Genomic DNA, 18,754 nt, shown 5'->3' on the forward strand with positions numbered 1-18,754 from the left:
AAGGCCATTGTTAGAATAGCCACAGGAATGCAGCAAACACTCTCCTTTCTTTCAGGTAGAGTAACAGTCCAGATTAACATTGCTTGCATTTCTCCACTATTTTCCATTCAGGAGCTTCCACATCAGCTGTACAGTAGATAGGTGTACAAAGATGGATGACTTTTGTGTGATATATGGTTCAGAATTGATGGATTGAACAGAAATCCATTTTTTTTCAGAAGAAAATGTGTTTTAATTTCCAGTTTTATTATTGGTGTGTCCTGTGGATGTAAAGAAAAGCTATTATGTACAGTGCATTAAGACAAAGTGATTACCAGACTGTACTTAATTTCAAGCTCTTAATTTGTTCTTAATCAAATTTCTCTTGTGTGGAGTAGGGCAATGTTAATCTGTACATAAAATACCAATATTCAGACATTAATTCTTACGAAGATGTATTTAGTATTCAAACTGAATAGAAGATGACCTGCTGATTTGCAAACTGAGCTATTTATCTTACACGTATAGGGAACTTGCCTGCATTGGTTTTTTTATGGCATAAGGAGCCTCAGCTGAAAATACTGTTTAGTCCATGGGAATCTACATCCATACATAGCTTCAGAAGAAGGCATTCCAGACCTGTATTTGAGTCAGTTTTGACATTTGTCTTGCTTTTTCTCATACGTACAGAAAGATATGTCTGTCTTTTGCATTGCCTTGGTTGTCTGTATAGCTTGCTTTGAATATTACATTGGTCTTGGAGCCAGACATGCTGTCTGCAGTGGATAATGTATTTTCTCTTTCAAAGACAGGTGTAGAGATTTTGCATCTGTTAATTTAGGTTTAACAAACTTGACTGTGAGTATCAGTGTCCATGCAGAGAGTACTCAGGCATAGTTTCAGTACTGAGTGGTACAGAGGAATTAATGAAGTCTATGTAAGTCATTACTCATCCCACTGACCAGTAGAAAAGCAGTGAAATCTTAAAGATGACCTATAAAACAAAACCTTGACATTGACAAAGCTACTGCTGAGAGTCAGTTCTACACTTCCCTACATGGTTGTTCTTGGATTCCTGAGGTTACTGTCTTACCTAGCACCTCAACTTCTTTTATGTGGAAAGTTCTGGGGTGTTCTCATCATTTCTGTTAGTGAACATTCACAAATGCTACTGCTCAGGATCAGCAGTAGATTCTGGTGCCTGTGGTGATTTTTAATGTGTGCTCAGCCCTGGTGAAAACATTTTGTAGCACAACAGCTTAACACATTCTGTAAACTGTCCCTCCTATTCGTTAATTCTGAGCAGCTCTGCACTCAGCTGAATGTCTGAGTCCCCAGTGAAAGTTTCCTGTCTGATTTTTGAGCTCCAATTGGAAAATGTACCTTCCAAATAGTGTTGCTGCTCAAAGGTTTTTTGGCAAAACCTCATCCATCTCTTGAGGGTCAGTAGACTCCACTTCATAAACTGATCTTGAAGCCAGTTTTCTCCTATGACATCCTGCCATTTTAATGTTTGCCTGTGGCTGCCTGAATTCCTGCCTCCAACACTGATTTCACCATTACATTCTTCTAATCAGACAAAAAGTCACTTTTGGTTCAGGAACAGCCAAAGAACTTGCAGAAAAAATCCTGATGAGGTCATCAGAGTTCATCTGAACGAAGGTAAGAGCCTCCCAAAGGCGACTTTAACACAGATTAAATGTCTAATTCTATGACTAAGAATGTTGGGGGGAGGTTGGACCACCATCAGGCAAGTGGAATAAAGAAGAGAGGAATTCACTTGTCCCAAATTAGCACTGATTAAAACCTACAAATTGATTAACACATTTTGAACAGACCTATGATACTTTACGTTGTAATTAATGTTATTTCTCTGCAGTCATATGCAGAAGTTTACTATCCACTGTTGCATAACTGTTTTCTCAGACACAGTGGAAACTGAGATAAATTGTCTCCATCCTTGGAGGTTTTCAAGACCAGACTAGATAAAGCCCTGAGCAACCTGGTCTGACCTCATAGCTGATCCTGCTTTGAACAGGCAGTTGGAAAAGGTGTCTTCCTGAGGTCCCTTCCAGCCTTAATTATCCTGTCATCCTGTAGCAAGTCTCATTTTTTCAGAAAACTCACCTTCAAAATTAACCCACATTTTGCAGCTATTTTCAGATCAAATATTTAACCAGAGGTAGAAGTACTACACTGGGTTTGTAATGCAACGAATAAATTGCTTGCTGAACGCATCCAAATTTTGAGTGGCCCTTTATGGCTTCATGCATATACATTTTGAAGCCATTCTAGCAATACAGTATTTAGCTAGAGAAAGTTCATAGGTGTGCCTTCGACTCTCACTCCCTTTCCTTCACAAAATTATGTTGAAACTATAATATTAAGTACCTTAAATCAAGAGCGTGGTGGGAAAATAGTTGGGCTGGGAGCAGTGTTCAGAAGACAGAGAAATTATAGCTGGAATTAAATGAGCTACTTCCCTATAATAATAATAAAATCTAACCAAGTCCTCAAAAGAAAACCTGAAATGAAGCTTGTGATGTATACCACTAATTTGCTTCTGTTCTTCCTCCTAAAGTCTCAAATGCTGCAGCATGGCAGTGTTACATGCTTTTTCTCCTGGAAATAAGCTTGCACTCTATGTGTATTAAACCCTAATGTCAGTCTTTATGTGCTGATGTGCTGCTCATTTGTGCCTGTGTTTTGCAGCTGTTCTGTCTTTTAGAGGTTTGATAGTTCATTCTGCTCTCATTTAAAGAAAGTATAGTAGGATTTTAGAGCAGGGCCCTTGGAGTGTTGTTTGCTCTCATCAGTTGCTCTTTGGAGTTTTTGGTACCCAACAGAGATTGCTCTGGGCCCTTCAATGGAAGGACCCTGACTAACCTTGGACTGAGGTACTGTGCATTTCTAATTAAGTGAGCAGACTCACATACCCATTTTGGATGAATAGCCCTAACTGAACATAGGCAAAGAAGGTCAGGTATGCAACCATCCTAGTCCTTTGAAACTTGTTTCTTGGCTCTAAGTATTTTATTCTTTCCTATTTGAGCAATGCGGATTTACTTTATTGATGGTTGCTCATTGTGTCCCAAAGTGAGTTAGCGGAGTGTTAAGGCACTCCTGTATGACTGGTCTTGCACCTGTATATCATTATTTCCCCTTTATTTAGTGATGATGGGATTGTTATCTGTATAATACAGAGAGCTGTACCTCAGAGTGGGCACTGTACCGCTTCTTTTAACTTCTCCCATTGTTGTCTGTATCTCCTTAGGTGCCTGATCTCTACCAGCTAACACAGCCCTGGATGGATGCATAACCAGGCCTGTGAGACGCTTCAGGACATGTCTTCAACTTGCAGCTGAAAAAGGGAAGTTTCAACTGGAGAAAAGCACCCCCAGTTTTTTATTACCCTGCAAAACTCGAGTGTATCACCAAGTGTGAATGCTGTTCAGGTCCACCTTCTTCCCCTGAGCAAGAGCTGATTTCTTTGTTTCAAAATGTTTCTCTCTTCAGAAGATTCCAGGAGGCTGGAAAAAGTTCTGAATTGATTTAAAACCAACTAGAAGTAATCTCAGAGATCTGGGAGACTGAAATAAGTGATGGCCCCTTTGGAGTGATGGGGCTGTTTGCCCTTGAACAGAAGTTCAGATGCTCTATTTCAAGCTTAAACAAAATTAAGACTGTGTGTATGTCTAATTTCTTAAATTTAATGTGCATACACATTCATTCTCCATATAATATATTCATAAATCTGTGTGTAAAAATATATGCATACAAATCTGTATGTATAAATGCACACAAACTCAAGTGATTCCCACCTTTGCAGCTGGGATAAGTTGCTCGTGGAAATTCAGTTACTGAAATCCAACAGGAAAATTAAATAGAAATATTATGCTATTTGATTGGTATCAGCTGCTTTGTTGGTTTTCAGTCTTTTAATATTGTGTTGGCAATGCACTCACCACTTGGTGGCATGTCTGACTCAGTGTGTGCTAGGAAGCAGGGTGATGCTCAAGGAGCACGATGTCCTGATCTGACTTTCACAGGCTGTGTCCCACAGAGGGGGGATTTGTCCTTGCTGTGAGAATTGCAGGTGAAGAGATCCAGAAGGAAAAGGAACGAATATGTCAAGCTCTAATCATTATCCTCTCAGAAGGAGTTTTTCTCATGCCTTTAACTCAGGTGAAGTGTATAATCAGGGAGAACTTTGTTTTGCTACTGGAGAAACCTGAAGAGAGCTTTACTTGGATGCTGATGCGAACCTGAAAAGTCACAGTCTCTACGAGGATATCATCTGTATGTGTCACAGAGCTGGAATTTCATATTTTGACTATGGGATTTCATCCTTTTCTCCTGGATGTGAAGACCCAGCAGGGGCCTGATCTCAGAGGAGGCTGAGCTAGAGAATTCTGCAGGATTCTGGCACCGCCTTCACCTATGTGCCATTCTACTGGAGTATATGCATATATGCACACTTGTGTTGCCTTTCTTTAATGTGCTGGCAGCTGTTAAATGTTGGTTTTTATGTTTAAGGAATTATATATATTGAAGTGCCAAATAAATGTTTGTGTTTGGAATTGTCTGCTGCCTACTCTTGGCTTCTCTTCTGTTCTGTGCATCATCAGCTATGTGTCTTCTTTGTGTCACTTGGATTTCAGAAGGGTTCACAACAACGAGTAGTAATGGAGACTAGATTACAGAGTAATTATTTCTGAAAACATGGTTCTGAAGTCCTGGGCCACTTGTAATGAAGACATCAACAGGGCAGTTCAGAAACCTTCAAAAGCATGAAGGCTGCTCTTGCAAAGAATCTATATATTAAGTGTAGAAAGATTTGTGCCCTGCTGGCTATTGCCCATATTTTCCAAACCCAGAAAAAAAGCAGAATAACTCACCTTTAGAGAAAAGCTCACGACATCCATTTCTCTCATCAGTGAATGAAACTAAGCAGTGGTTCTGTGAAAAGGACTCTGTACATTTGAATTTCTTTGTGGCTAAACTGCTCTGCCTCCTGCTGTAGCTGCTTCACTTAAACCAGCTGCACTTGCAGCTTTTATCTGTGCAAACCATTCATTCTTGTTTCAAGGTAAGCATATAGCAGATGCTGATATTATGCTTAATTCCATCCTCTTAGTAGCAGGACTTAGTCTTCTTGGATAGCCTAGTCTATGAAGCGTGAGCTTTTCTCAGAGTTAAATCCTGCTCAGTGGTTCTAGTCTGGCTGAGTCAGGTAGTTAATACTTGCAGCCATCAGTCCTTTCTGGTGTTTTGTGTTACCATCTAGGATGGCTCCTCTCTGACTAAATAAAATCTGGGCCCAGCTTCTGCTTTTCTACTGAACTGATGGCTGTCCACCAACCTTGTGCTTTATTGTTCTTACCGGGTAAACCAGACAGAACTCCTCATATAGTGGCCTTTTTATTTCTTGGAAACAAAACAGATTGCACTGGTTGACTTAGTGTCCTGAGGCAGAAATCTGTTTGTTCTTGTGTTTTCTTGCAATGAATTGCAGATACTGTCACCTGATTATTTGTTGTTTATATCTTACAAAGCTATGAAAGAAAAAGTGAAGGGCTGAAGTTAAAATTAGCCAGTAAAACACTGGTTCCCTCAGAGCTCTGTGGATCTTATCCAGTTTGCCTTTCCTCCTTATTGGATTAAATGGAGAATGGAACTGAAATGGCTTTTTCTCTAGCCATCTGCCCCTGTGGTCCCTTCTGGCATACAAGGAGCTTGAATGAATTAGCAAAGAAATGCCTACTTAAAGACAGCACCTCCTTAAGCTCTGCCAAAAATAGAAGCATTAGTCACTCTTATTCTCTTATTCATTGACACCCTTTAGCCCTGTGCATTTTGTAGACTGTGATGCCAAAAGGGAAATAAGAAGGCTCCAAGTTCTATTTTTAACTAACAGAAGTTGTTCAGTCTCGTGGGTGCTCGCCTGGTGGAGCCTTCCCGGCACCCTTTGAAATCTTTCTGTTCACGTAGCCCTTGGTGCCTACCCTACTGCAGAGTAGGGGAATGATGATACCTCAGCTTCTGTAGATCAACACACATTTCTTGAGCTACTAGGAGATTGGGAAAACAATGTAATAAAGATTCTCTTTTTATGTCACTAGTCTTTGTTGTCTAATTACAGCTTTCCTAAACTAAAGCTAGGTAATTACACTCGAAGTCTGCCTGAGTGCTACTAGGTAAGTACAATGTCAGTGCTAAGCCATTTCATCCAGATCCACAAAATACATGACTAGAAATGTCAGTTACACTTATTATGTTTGCGGTTTTTATGTAACATGGACTTTTATTGTATTAAGTTCACCTTCTTATTCCTGCCAATGGAGCAACTGAATGATCCTTACTGTTAAAATAGGGGTCTTGCTTCTATTTTGAGTTTGTCTATCTTTGTTACAGCCACTGAATTTTGGTATTCCCATGTCTGTTAGGGTGAAGCACTTCTAAGTTTTATTCCCCATGTAACTACTTATAGGTGGCGATTGAGGGTTTACTGGTTCAGCTGATGTTATTGTTAAGTTGTAAGAGTTGAATTTCAGTGTTTTTCGTTATAAAGCATGTTTTTTGGATTAACTTTCATGGTTCTTATCTGAACCCTGTCCAGCTAATTATTTTTTTCCAGTTATGAGATTTTAACTGATAATGATGACGCCAGCAGAAGTCACATCAATTAAAAACATAGAACATAAAGTAGCATCTTTCTGTTTAGATATTTTCCTCGTTATATACTGAGTACCACATTAACCCACTGGTCCCAGTGCTGTATTGAATGCCAGTCTTCAGGTAATGATTTGTGCTGTGAGAAGATGAGAAATGGGGAAGATACAGCTAACAAAAGAAAGAATTGTTAATACACAATGACTTCATGTTTGTTAGGCACACCAAAAATGAATGTGAGCATTATAACAGCGGGTCTATATTTGAATATTACAATATAAGATAAGCATCGTTAGATTTGCCTCACATATGGAGCCCTGCAGTTTCTGCATGTGTTTCCTGTTGTTGCTGACTTTGCTCTGGTTTCTGCTTTGCAGGCTGACAGCTGAAGAAGTAGAATCTATAGAGGCAGATACAGCCAATCGCTGGCAAGGAGTTTGCATTAGCAGGGCATCTCCCACACCATCAGAATCTGCAGCCACTGTGAAGTCACTGATAAAATCATTTGACTTAGGATGCTCAGGTATGCCATATGCTGTAGTTGTTTTTGTCTGATTGTTTTCTTTTTGGGTGATAAATATGTATTTCTTGACGTTTTGTGTTGCTGCTTGGTGCAGTTTTTCTGTCAGTGCTTGGTTCAGATTGGTGGAAAGTCGCTATGTCATTGGTTCCCTGCTTTGCTAAGAGGAAGATGGCTGGTTTTGAAATGCAACTGTTTCTATTTCTTTTCTCTAAAGGTAGCACTGGACAAAACATCACGGTTCAAAAGGTCCCTAGGAGTCCCCTAAGTGGAATTCCAGTGAGGACAGCCCCTGCAGCTGCTGTATCCCCCATGCAGGTATGAGGAACTCTTTCAATCACTGGAGTGTTTGAATGGATAGCTGCCATGTTTAAATGACACATCTTCAGCATACCAACATATGTACGTTGACAAGGGGAAAGGGAAACTCATCTGTTTGTTTGCTATGAAACATCAAATGCTTAGTACTAACAAAAAGGATCAAAGTAAGTTTGCCTTTGACTTCAGTTTAGAGGTCTCAGTGGATGGATGTGAGCTCCTTGGAATACAATTCTGAACTCGAATCACGGTTATCCAGGAATTAGGTTTTAGTTATTGGTAGCGAGAATGAGAAACATCAGCATGAGCACGATGACTAGTGTTTTTTAATTCTCTTTTCTACATTTGTTTGTTTCACAGAGACATTCTGTTTATAATAACACAAAACCAGCCAGCAAAGGTGTTGTCAAGCACACAGATCTTTCAGACCTTCCACTTGCAGGTAAATTGCAGTAAATGTACAAATATTGCTTCTTTGCTAGCACTGTCATTAACTGTTAGTCCTTCTGGGCCACTTCTCCTCTTCACATACGGTCAAAGAAAACATGAAAGTATGTCTTCAGAGTCTCTGTTTTAAGGAGCTTATTGATTTTTGTCATGTATCCATTCCCAACTTGATTGTAGCCTTAGAAAAACAACAACAAAAGAAAAAACCCAACTGATGCACTGGGGTTTGCCAACACAAACTTGCCCTCTCTATTCCAAAATATCCATGGCACCTCTCTAATCCGTGCTGTGGAACTGGAGAGGGTAGAATTTTGTTCAGTATATGTGTGTTTGGAACAAGTCCAAAACACCGTCTTTTGGGGGCCCAATTATTTTTGAATTCAGCTTCATTTGAAATACATCAAACATTTCAGATACAGATGGGACTGTTTTAGGAGCAGTCATGTTTGGGCTTGAAAGAGTTTGTTTTGAGAGTTCTCAAGAGATGCATTTGTTTTCATTTCACACTTTGCTTTTGTTCTCTTGTCATTTAATATTCTTTCCTACTAGTGTTTGTTTCCCCTTTTCTCTGGGGCCCTTTATTTTGCTTATCTAGTCTTGAATTTAGTTATTGCACTGGAATTGAAGTTGGTACCAATAGATGACTGAATCTGCAAGGACAGATGAAATATTATATTCGTGTAGTCAAATTGAAACTACAGGGAGAGAAAAAAGGATCAGTCACAACTTCTTCAATGGTAGATTGAATTTTCTGCAGTAAGTTTGCTAACATGGGAGAAATTGGAGCCCGCCTTCATTTTTAAACTCTTCAGATAATTTGGTAAATTGCCCTTTCCTCCATTCAAAAATGAAGAGACACGGGATCTGAACAGCAAGACAGTTTATAGGGATGGCAACATAAATAACATCTTGTCTGTGCTACCAGCTTCTGTATGAGTAAATGATAATCGAACAGAGGTTATTAGTGGAACAAATAGTTTACTTATATGTATCAAATGATTTCCAGAAGATATCTTGCATGAAAATATGCTCTGATCCTACGTAGAATGTAAGACTCTTAAAATTTCTATCATTTTATTCCACAATGAAGCAGTTTGTCAACTGTGATGTATTTTGAGTCCTTAATAATAAATATCCCAGTACAGGATGTGGATAATTGCTGTTATTACCTATAAACAATTGTTCTATGGAGATCTGTTGAAATCAACAGACATTTTATTAACTATTGTATGTTAAAATTTATGGTCACTTACTTTAATGAGTTCCTATGTCTATTGCTTCTCTTTGTACCTGGATTTGATTTAGCCCCAGTAATTCATTGCAAATGCTTTCTCACTATAAAGTTGTAATAGCTCTGGTTCCAATCTAAATAATCCTAGAAGGCAGTTGATCCAAGACCTATGCAAACAAGACTGAATTAAAAAATATCCCCAAGGAAATTCAGAGTTGAAGTAGTCTCCATAATAATAATCTTCTGGCTGATTCTATCTGACTAATATTACAGCAGTGTCCTGTGATGTCCTTAATCTGACCCAAATGTTATATGGTTGAACTGGATAGTAGATTACTTTGCAGAGAGAGATGATCTATGAGTATGATCCTTGCAGTTAGAATCAGAAGTTGACTGATTATGTCCAGGAGTTTCTAGCAGCACTAAGCAAGTCAGAGGAAGTTTATTATTCATGCAAGTGAGACGCAAAGTACAGAGCTGGATAGCATTGCATGCCCCACTTCAGGCACTGCTGTATAATTTAAGCCAGTAACCACAAAGTTTGTTTTAATTCATGCGAACTGATCACGCTAACAGGATGTGATATTTTTCCATAATCATATTGCATATTTTTCATACGATTATTATCACATTTATTTTTCCAAATTGCTCCTTATATGCCCTCATCTTCTCCTTCTTTTCTTTGTAGCTATGTGCTTCCAATAGCTTTTATTCCTGTCTGGGAGCCATCCTTTTCTTTCTTGCACTATGCTTGAATGCATCCTGAATGGTTGGCTCAGCACTTCCTATTTGGATCATGCCATTAGCCAAGCTCAATTATGCTAATGACAGTTTAACAGTGCACTTCCTTGCAGGCTAGTGAGAAACCTTCATTCCTCCTCATAATATTTGGGTTTTATTTATCGATATGCCCTTTGTTGTAGATCTGTTCCTCTAAACAGAATATTCTAAAGTTTAAAAAGGTTTCAGAGCCATCTGGAACAATGTGCTTGACTAGCAAATGCTGTAACACTTCTGCTGAAAATAAATTTAGGACTGATGCAGTGATAGTACACTGAAAGTAACTGAAAAGGAAGAGAGAACATTAAATGATCTGCATTCACTTAATTTTTGATAACAACTCAACTGGCTTGTTGACAGTTTGTCTACAGAAAACATCAGGTTTCCCAATGTTATCCATTACTCTACTTGATAATTGAGAGGCATGGAGATAACTGGATTTCTGTGATCTCCTTGGCTTCTGTTTGAAAACGTACCAACTTTGGATTCCACATCTACTAATTTTGTTGATTTTATATCTATAAGCATATCATAAAGACAATATATAATATGTAGAAACGCACAAAATATGTAAATAATAATAATACAGGTGCATTTCCTACGAACACATTCAGAGCTCCCAAACTCATATTATGTAGGAAAAGGCAAGCATCATGTGCTAATAAATACCTTTTACTCCTGCTTTGAGCTGGTTGCATTCAGGAGGCAAGAGGCCTTCATGTTACATGTCTGCTAGTGGCAGGGAAAAGCAAGTATTATACTAGGGTTTGTCAGACCTCTGGTGAAGATATCTGGTAATCAGCTTTTGAACCCTTCAGTTTGTAGATTTTGGTATTTCCCCTCATTCACCTGAGTCCCCTACCCCCCAGCAGGAGTATCAATCACAGGAAACCAGGCAGTCCGTATTGTTGAAGTCATCAAAGCCGTTCCTTGTTATGATCACCTCTAATCTGCTCAAGGTTTCCTAGCCCCATGTGTGTTTAATGAACAAATGAGTACATTTGTTTAGAATCAAAACAACAGACTGCATATTGTGTGCTGGGTGGCAGGACAGTGATTAATCAAATTCCTTAGACTGCAAGCTGGCAGCTTTTTTTTTCCTCTTTTTTTTAATTCCCACAGACCTTCTGAAGGGGAGAAATGAAGAGCTGAAACCGGACCATTACCTCCGTAAAAGCCCCTCCCTGGAATCCCTGAGCAAACCCCCTATGGCCTTCAGCAGCAGAATGCTTAACTCTACCCCCAGCAGCTTGAAACCCCAGAGCAAACTCAGGTACCAGCTAATTCTCCTGGGAAAAACAGGACACTGGAAAGATCTGACATATTATCTGGAACCAAGATTGATATTGTAATTAATAGACTCCTGTCTCCAGCAGAAAGCCTGCTGGCTACTCTGTCTAGTTCTGAATTACCAGACTGTATAAACTATACCAGATTCAAATTTCAAAATTCAGACTATAGTAAAAACAATTATCTGTAAGATGAGCAATCATGACAAAATGAGGATAACAAGTTTTCAGGAGCCATTTAGTTGTATGCCAGAATACCATCATTATCTTACTGTAGCTTTGCGCATTATAGTGAGTTAAAAGCTAAAAGCTTTGAGGCCTACGGGAGAGCCAGACACATCATTTTCCTCTGATCTCCACCATTATTCCCAAAAGTAAAAGCTGTAGGATAGAGACTATGCAGATTTTGATTGTTGGCCTGGAACAATCCTCTAAGCCTTGACAGCAATAAGGATTGCAGATATTTCATTTTAATCAAGTGTTTGTTCTGTAGCACCTCAATTGGATGCAAATTGGCTGTTACAGATTCTTTAAGAAGAATGTATGCTCTGAAGGCTACTACAGTTTGGTTTCTGTTTAGGTTCTGTGCTGCCTTCCTATTTTATCATATGGGTATTATTTGTGTGATATGAATCACACAAGTCACTGATTAGTTTTTAGGTACAGGGGTACGAGATTCACATGGGGAAGAGCAAACAATCCTCCTTCCACATGTTCAAGGTCAAGTTTGATGGAGCCATGTACAACCTGACTGAGCGGGTGGTAACCCAGCCTGAAACAGGGCTTTTGAGCTTGGATAATCCTTAAGGTCCCTTCTGACCCCAGCCCTTCTGTCATGAAGCCTCCCCCATTTTTACCTCAAACCCAAGTTGGTGGGTCGAGTTTATGTGCAGGGAGACCCTGAGCTGAGATCTAGCTAGAGAATCATCAGACCCCCTGCATACCTTGGGGATCTTCTAGACCCACTTCAGCACTTTTCTGCTCAGCCTACTATAGGGAACCTGCTTTAACAGGGAAACTGGACTCAGTAATCTCCAAAGGTCCCTTCCAATCCCTATGATTCTATTTATACACCAGCAGGAAAAAAAAAAAAAGAGAGAGAGACTTAAAACATATTTGTCTTCTTTTCCCGTACGCTCCCTTGGATTAGCGTGGAGAGAAAGGACCCATTGGCAGCCCTAGCCCGGGAGTATGGTGGTTCAAAGAGGAATGCTCTGTTAAAATGGTGCCAAAAGAAGACCGAGGGCTACCAGGTACATTTGTACTTCTTTCTGGAAAGTAGTTTGTGATTTTTTTGTTGTTCTCTGCGTGAAGTAAGCAATGTCATTTCAAAGAATATATGCATTTCAGTCTGCGGATTGTCACATGGTTATCTCTGCTGGAGGTTTCTGTCCTTTTCCTTCAGATTTCTTTAACATTGCAATCCCTGGTATTACACTGCTGTAAGTTGTTCAAGGCAAAATGATTCCTGCATCAAAGACAAGTGATGTTCAGAATTAGAGTAGATGAGCAGCAGCTTCAATTTGCTACCAGTTTTTGAAATGGCACTTTAACACGTTGTTGTGTGTTAAAAAAAGTATGTATTTACTTGTGAGGCCTTGACAAAATTGCACTTTCAGACGCCACTCTTTCACATCTGCTGCAATTCAACAGAATTCTGCAAAGCGAGTTTTGACTGCTTGAGAATGTGTAATTTCTTTGTGGAGTGATTTTTCACTGCAAAACAGGTATTAATTTTGTCCAGTTCTTGTATAGCCTTTGCTGTGCTCAGGTCCATGTTTGTGTACAGATGACTTAGGCTATTGACTGCTTGTAACTGAGCTGGAGAAGGCAGTTTTAGACACCAGTTCACCCTGTCCTATATGCTGGCTGCGCAGGACAGTCTTGGTTTGATATAATGTTGAGATTTATTATTTTTTTTCTTAAGAAAAATATTGTTTGTTACTTAGAACAGAAGACAAAAGCGGTTTTCACCACATGATATGCACCCTGGAGCACGTCTTTAATAAAAGCAGAGTCCAACTTTTAAAGTAAATAATAAGGTTTTGTTTTTTTTTTCTTCACAACATCTCTTTATGAAGCATTAGCTACAGGGGGCACAGGACTGGAAGAAAAGACAGTAGCTTTCCCTTCAATAAGCCAATCTATAGAAGTTCAAGTTGTTTCTTAGCACTGGCATATTTACCTGATTTGCATGAACTTCATAGAAGGACAATCATCAGAGAAAGCTATTGACTTCAGACACACCTTACAAGCCAGTGTTAGATTAGCCTCCAATCATGTGAATCTGCCTGCAAGGCCTTAGCACTGTCCTGCAATGTTGCATCCTCTACTCTGTTGAATTTGTATCTCATCTGAAATTCTCCTGGTCTTGGATTAGAACATACTGGGGGAATATTTCCATCCAGTATTCAGAAAATGATTAGAGAAATGCAGCTTTTCCAAGTCTAGCTTGTATTAAGCTAGAAAGACCATCTCTCGGGTTAGACTCTCTCCTGATGGTGTTGTCTTTGCTTTTGTTTTGTTTTGAATGTCAGATAATAGTGAGCTTCCTCTACTTCTCTTAAAACAATCGAACTCATCAGAGAGAGGCAGTCTGTAGTTTCCTTTGTATAGTTACACCCAGGTAGGATTAAAGGCAATACTTTATTGAGTGGCTTTGTGAATACACAGGCCTGGTGCTGTAGGTACCAGTCTGGTAAGTAGGGTGACAAGTATTCCCTCTGTGACAAAGTAGAAAAGGAGTTTTGTTTTTCTTTGCTGAACCCAAGTGGTGGAGCTCACTGTGTATCAGATAGCAGGCCACACAGGAGGTATGCAAGGCAGTCTATTTGTTTTTCCTTTTGGTATTAGCCTCTGGAGGAAAGTATGTCCGTGGTTCAGAGGACAATGCATGCCTCTGCTTTATGTGTAGCTGCTTGATGTCCAGATGACATTTCAGGAAGAAAAGCTTTGTCATTTTGACTCCTGCTCTGATGAGACTCTTCTTGTGTCTGTGCCTGTCCTGCGTCACTGCCATTTCTAATGCAGCAGAGTGAGACTTCAGCAGTTTTCAGAAAGAACGGGTATGGTGCTGGCAAACACTGTAAGCCAGGAGAGCCTGAGAAGTTCAGCTTGTGATGCAGGGGGTGGCCTTATTGCTCATAGCATAACATTTCAGAGTAGAAATTGAAATCAAATGTACCAAAGGATAAACAATTCAGTGATTTATGGTGAGAGTCTTGCCTCTCTATCCTTACTGCTTCATTTCAAAGCATTATCTCTTGGACGTTCTTCCTCAGATTTTTGTTTCCATCTTGACCTCTGTGGTGTATTCACTGACTTTTCTTGAACTGGCTTTTCCCTGACCCTTGCACTCATATGATAAGTCTGATATTAAGCTCCACAGGGAGGTTTTTTTCATTTTTGAGTACAAAGCACCGGAGTGGAGTAAAGAACATCATCCTCCTTCCTGCCTTAGCTGCAGCACTGATGAGAATGAAGTAATGAACTCTAGCAAGCAGAACCCTGATCACATGCACGACTCTTCTCTGTGCATAATATCCTCGTCTGTTAGGTATCATCTGTGCAAGTTCCTGTATATTCTGTCCCATTCTTTCTCACATGAAACCCAGAACCATGAGTCGTTTTGGATGCAAGCTATTTTCATCTCGGTGATGCAGTCGAAGGAGCAAAAATGAGACTTGATGCTTAGCTGCCTAACTTCTTTTTTCCATTGACTCTGTGTATTGCCTTCCAAGATCTAATATTGACAATTATAATGTGAGCTAGTGAGGAGGGGGGAATTCCTTTCTGTTTATATTATGGAGATACCAGATTTCATTAAATGACACAAGTAAAATGAATTAGAATATCCAGTATGCTCAGTAGCTTCTACTGCCCGTGTCCCAGATTCCTGGAGGAAAGCTGGATTAGTGACCTAGGAGAGTATTTGGGGATAAGACCTAGGGACCAATGCGTGAGGCTCCACTTTTAAATGCTTTAATCCATACAAGGCTTATACTATAGATAGAAATTTACATCCTGCTGCTGGCATATATCCTTACACTGACTACAGTGGAACATTCCTTGGCTTTTAGCTTCAGTATGTTGTTCCCCTGGAGGCAATCTCATAAAACAAGAGTGGAACACTGGAGGGGGTTGAGTGAAGTGCGACATAAATGAATGTTGGCCTGAAGAGCTTGATTTATTTTTGAAAAAGAAAAAAAAAGAAAAGAAAAAGAAAAAACAAAATTGCGTGAGTTTCCAGTAACTGAGAAAAAACATGAAAGCATCTGTGACTCTAATCTGCTGTCATTCCTAAGATCATTATTCAAACAGTGACTTGATATCAAAAATATATGAACACTAAGAAGAAAGATTACTGCTCCTTCTTACTCTGTGAACTGGCTGATATCACGGTGTGTAATGTAGGGTGATGAGATGGCCACACTTGAGTACTGCTTTTGTGGTTCTGAAGCTCAATTACCACAAGTCCTTTCAATCACAAAGCCTGCTGAGAGTAAGTCATTTATGTTAAAATAGCTTTTGTTCTGTTGTCTAGTGTTTTTTCTTTCTCATTTGTTTTAAAGTTATACATCATAGCATCAATGTGAAGCAGAAGTTGGGTTCCTGTTTTCTAATAGGCTCCGTTCCCATCAGCCGTAACTCCTGGAAGCTGCTGAAAGTCATTCTTGTTGCATTATCACCTCCCATAATCATATCATTAGTGACTGTGGTGTTATTTAAGTGCTTGAGTTCTATTTGCTCTCTGTGGAGACCATTTGTCAAGGGTCCAAGCCTCTCTAGATTAAGTCTGTTGCTATCCACAGATGTATTGTGAACACATGGAACATCAAGAGGCACTTAACCCACAATCATTAGAGTTCAGGATTATTGTTTCTGCCACATACTTTCCTTAGACTGGGGAGGCAACTGCTGCCATGTTAATAAATACAGTTTGCTTAGAAGAACTGTTTTCACATTTTTTTTCCAGCAACTATACATTCGTCCTATGGCACAGAGGAAAAGAGAATCTGAGACTTTTCTCCAAGAGTACCATCGTGGTAATTAGTTTTAGCAATATTAAACTGAGTTTAATGGGACCCATTCAGGATCCGCTTCTTGAAGAACTACCATCCTTTATAATGAAACCATCTGTGAGGTTGTCTTAAGTAGAGGAATGTGCAGTAGGAGGTGGTAAGGAATGCTCTAGAACAGGCAGGAGAATGTAGCACCTCTGAAGATGTTTTTATTTCACGATTTCCCTACCTGTGCATTCAAGACATTGCTTTTTAACTTATGACAGCATACAGGGCAGTGCTACCTGTGCAACCCAGTTTCACGCCTCTGGAAGAATCACACCAGCATGCAGAAAGTCTTTAGTTGCACAGTATTTACCTAACTTTCATTGCTGCTTCTGGAGAAAATAATTCCTTTCCATTATTCTGCACAAAATGTGCTATTAAATACAAGCAAAGCTAGAAGAAAATGATTTATTTGTTTCCCTGCCTTATTTGGAGTCACTTAACATTGCACTAAGTTCCAAGAACACTGTGCTGTTTCAAAAAGAATTCTTAGGAGTATGTAGAAACTATTTTTAGGGCAATACTCTCTGACATTGTATTGTTTGGTCTAAATTAGCAAAGTACTAAAATCTGTGCCCCCACCACCCCGAATATTTGTCTGGAAAGTTATGAATTGTTTTCTGAAGCTTTAATTTCATCAGACACAGGGAGTTTCAGGGCTCTTGTGAAATATCCCAAGGGTACCTGTGGTGTTCTAGAAATACAGAATGGCATATGGAGAAGAGTCTGAGTACTTCAGCCTTAGTCTTTGTGTTAATAGAAGTGCCTTTTGGATGTGCTTCAGCTTGCTATTCAAAAAGAAGAAAAATGCCTATCCTGAAGTATTCCTGCTCTTATAACTATCCCAGCCTCGAGAGACAGAAATTGGAAACAAATTTCTTCCAAGTGTAACCTAAAAGTCACTAAGTGTAATTCTGAGTGTCCTTACTACATGAAGCTGGTATGTCAGACCAGGTGAGAGTAGTAGTGTCTGCATTGTATTACGTTCTCCATGTAGAGGGGATGCAAAAGCGTGTGGAGAAAAACAAAGGCTGTGTCAGTGATTGCAGTTTGTCAAGTAATTGTAACAAGAGACTGATTGACTGGTGACTTGGCAACAGTTACAAAGCTTTTAGTCCCTTTATATTCGTTTTAAACTCAGACTAATGCTACCTTTTTTCTTTCCTTTATAATGAATTTCTGGCTCTGTTTTTCTCTGAGGAATTTGCATGCCTTTTCTTTTTTTCTACCAGACATTATTTCCTCCGTATCATCTTAGTTCTCAGGCGCTATTAATCCATTGTATTATCCCTGCTTCTTCCCATGTTTTCTTTTTATTCATTTGCTGGCTGGCCGAAGTCAAGCACATATGAAGTATCTCTCAAAGATGTACAAATGCTGATGAGGGTATGAAGTTCACTTTGGCCTGGTGGTCAGAGGGTCAGTGCTTTTGCATTAGGGAGGTGGATGCTGGACCAAGCAGACAAGATGCTTATTTCTCAGCTGCTGGTACATCATGCAGTTGTATTCAGGGACTGTGTGTTGTGGGGAAGAGAATCAAAATGCTCCTTCATGGCCAGTTGTACATGAACGTGGCTGAAGAACAACTCTGAACAAAACACCTCTGGATTTAAATGACAGCCGTCTATTAATTTCAAACAGTATGGAGCTCCTCCATAAATTCCGATTTATTTTCCTTCCACTACACCAAGCTGCGTGCTTTGGATTAGAAGTGTATGAGCAGAGCCTGCTGAGTAAACAGAGAAAGCTATCTGGCTTAGCATTTACCAATGTCATTGATGCATCAGAGTTCTTCTCTGGTGTACAGTGGTATTTGTTCTTACGCTAGCAGAGCTGTTGTGGTATGAGAGGGTGCACGTGTTTGTAATAGTGCTGCACCCACAGTGCTTAACACATTTTGACATTTAGAAGTGAAATGTTTTACAGGAAGTTGTGTACATGGTGTATTTCTGAGAACTGGTTTAAATTTCTGCCCGAGTTTCTTTAATAATTACAGAAAATATTTTAGTTCTGTGAAGAGGATGCTGGCTTCAGAGAGACTTTTCCTATCTATGCAGTAATTGAAGGGAGTCTTGTGTAAAGCCATTGAGATAGAAGGGGCTACCCCATGTTTAAAAGAAAATTGATAATAGGGTAATAGGAGTTTTACTACTGAGCCTTTTGGGCCACATAATACTGCCATGATTTCCCAGGCTGTAAAAACACAGATTGTCTTTATCCCAGTGGATGATGATAAGTTTCAATCATGCCTGGAAAGATGCTCTGATAACAGGCCAATACTGAAGGGTTTTAATCATGGAAAGTGCGTTTTAATTTTCAAGATATTCCTGATTCTTTTCCAGAATAATTCATCTCTTATTCTACGTAAGAACAGTTAGATAGACACTGGGTCTATGCAGTTTGTCTTTATGTCCCAGCTGAAGCAGGGCTGGGTCTGGAAAATGTGTGTAGC

General features: G+C 39.5%; 1 protein-coding gene across 7 annotated transcripts in view; it reads left to right on the top strand.

Moving 5' to 3' along the window:
- The window catches only part of SPECC1 (sperm antigen with calponin homology and coiled-coil domains 1), a 77,474-nt gene that overhangs the window by 49,969 nt on the left and 8,751 nt on the right, over positions 1-18,754 (top strand). For 5 of the 7 annotated variants that reach the window (XM_015880687.2, XM_015880686.2, XM_015880688.2 and 2 more), the window contains 5 exons: positions 7,029-7,174; positions 7,389-7,489; positions 7,850-7,931; positions 11,070-11,220; positions 12,387-12,489. In XM_015880687.2, the coding sequence (XP_015736173.1) occupies positions 7,029-7,174; positions 7,389-7,489; positions 7,850-7,931; positions 11,070-11,220; positions 12,387-12,489 (583 nt within the window). Of the gene's footprint in view, positions 1-1,556; positions 1,642-3,253; positions 4,565-7,028; positions 7,175-7,388; positions 7,490-7,849; positions 7,932-11,069; positions 11,221-12,386; positions 12,490-18,754 lie in introns of those variants that run through there. The other 2 variants (XM_015880691.2, XM_015880692.2) reach the window with 2 other exon arrangements.

This window comes from Coturnix japonica, chromosome 19, assembly GCF_001577835.2.
Source record: "Coturnix japonica isolate 7356 chromosome 19, Coturnix japonica 2.1, whole genome shotgun sequence".
NCBI lineage: Eukaryota > Metazoa > Chordata > Aves > Galliformes > Phasianidae > Coturnix > Coturnix japonica.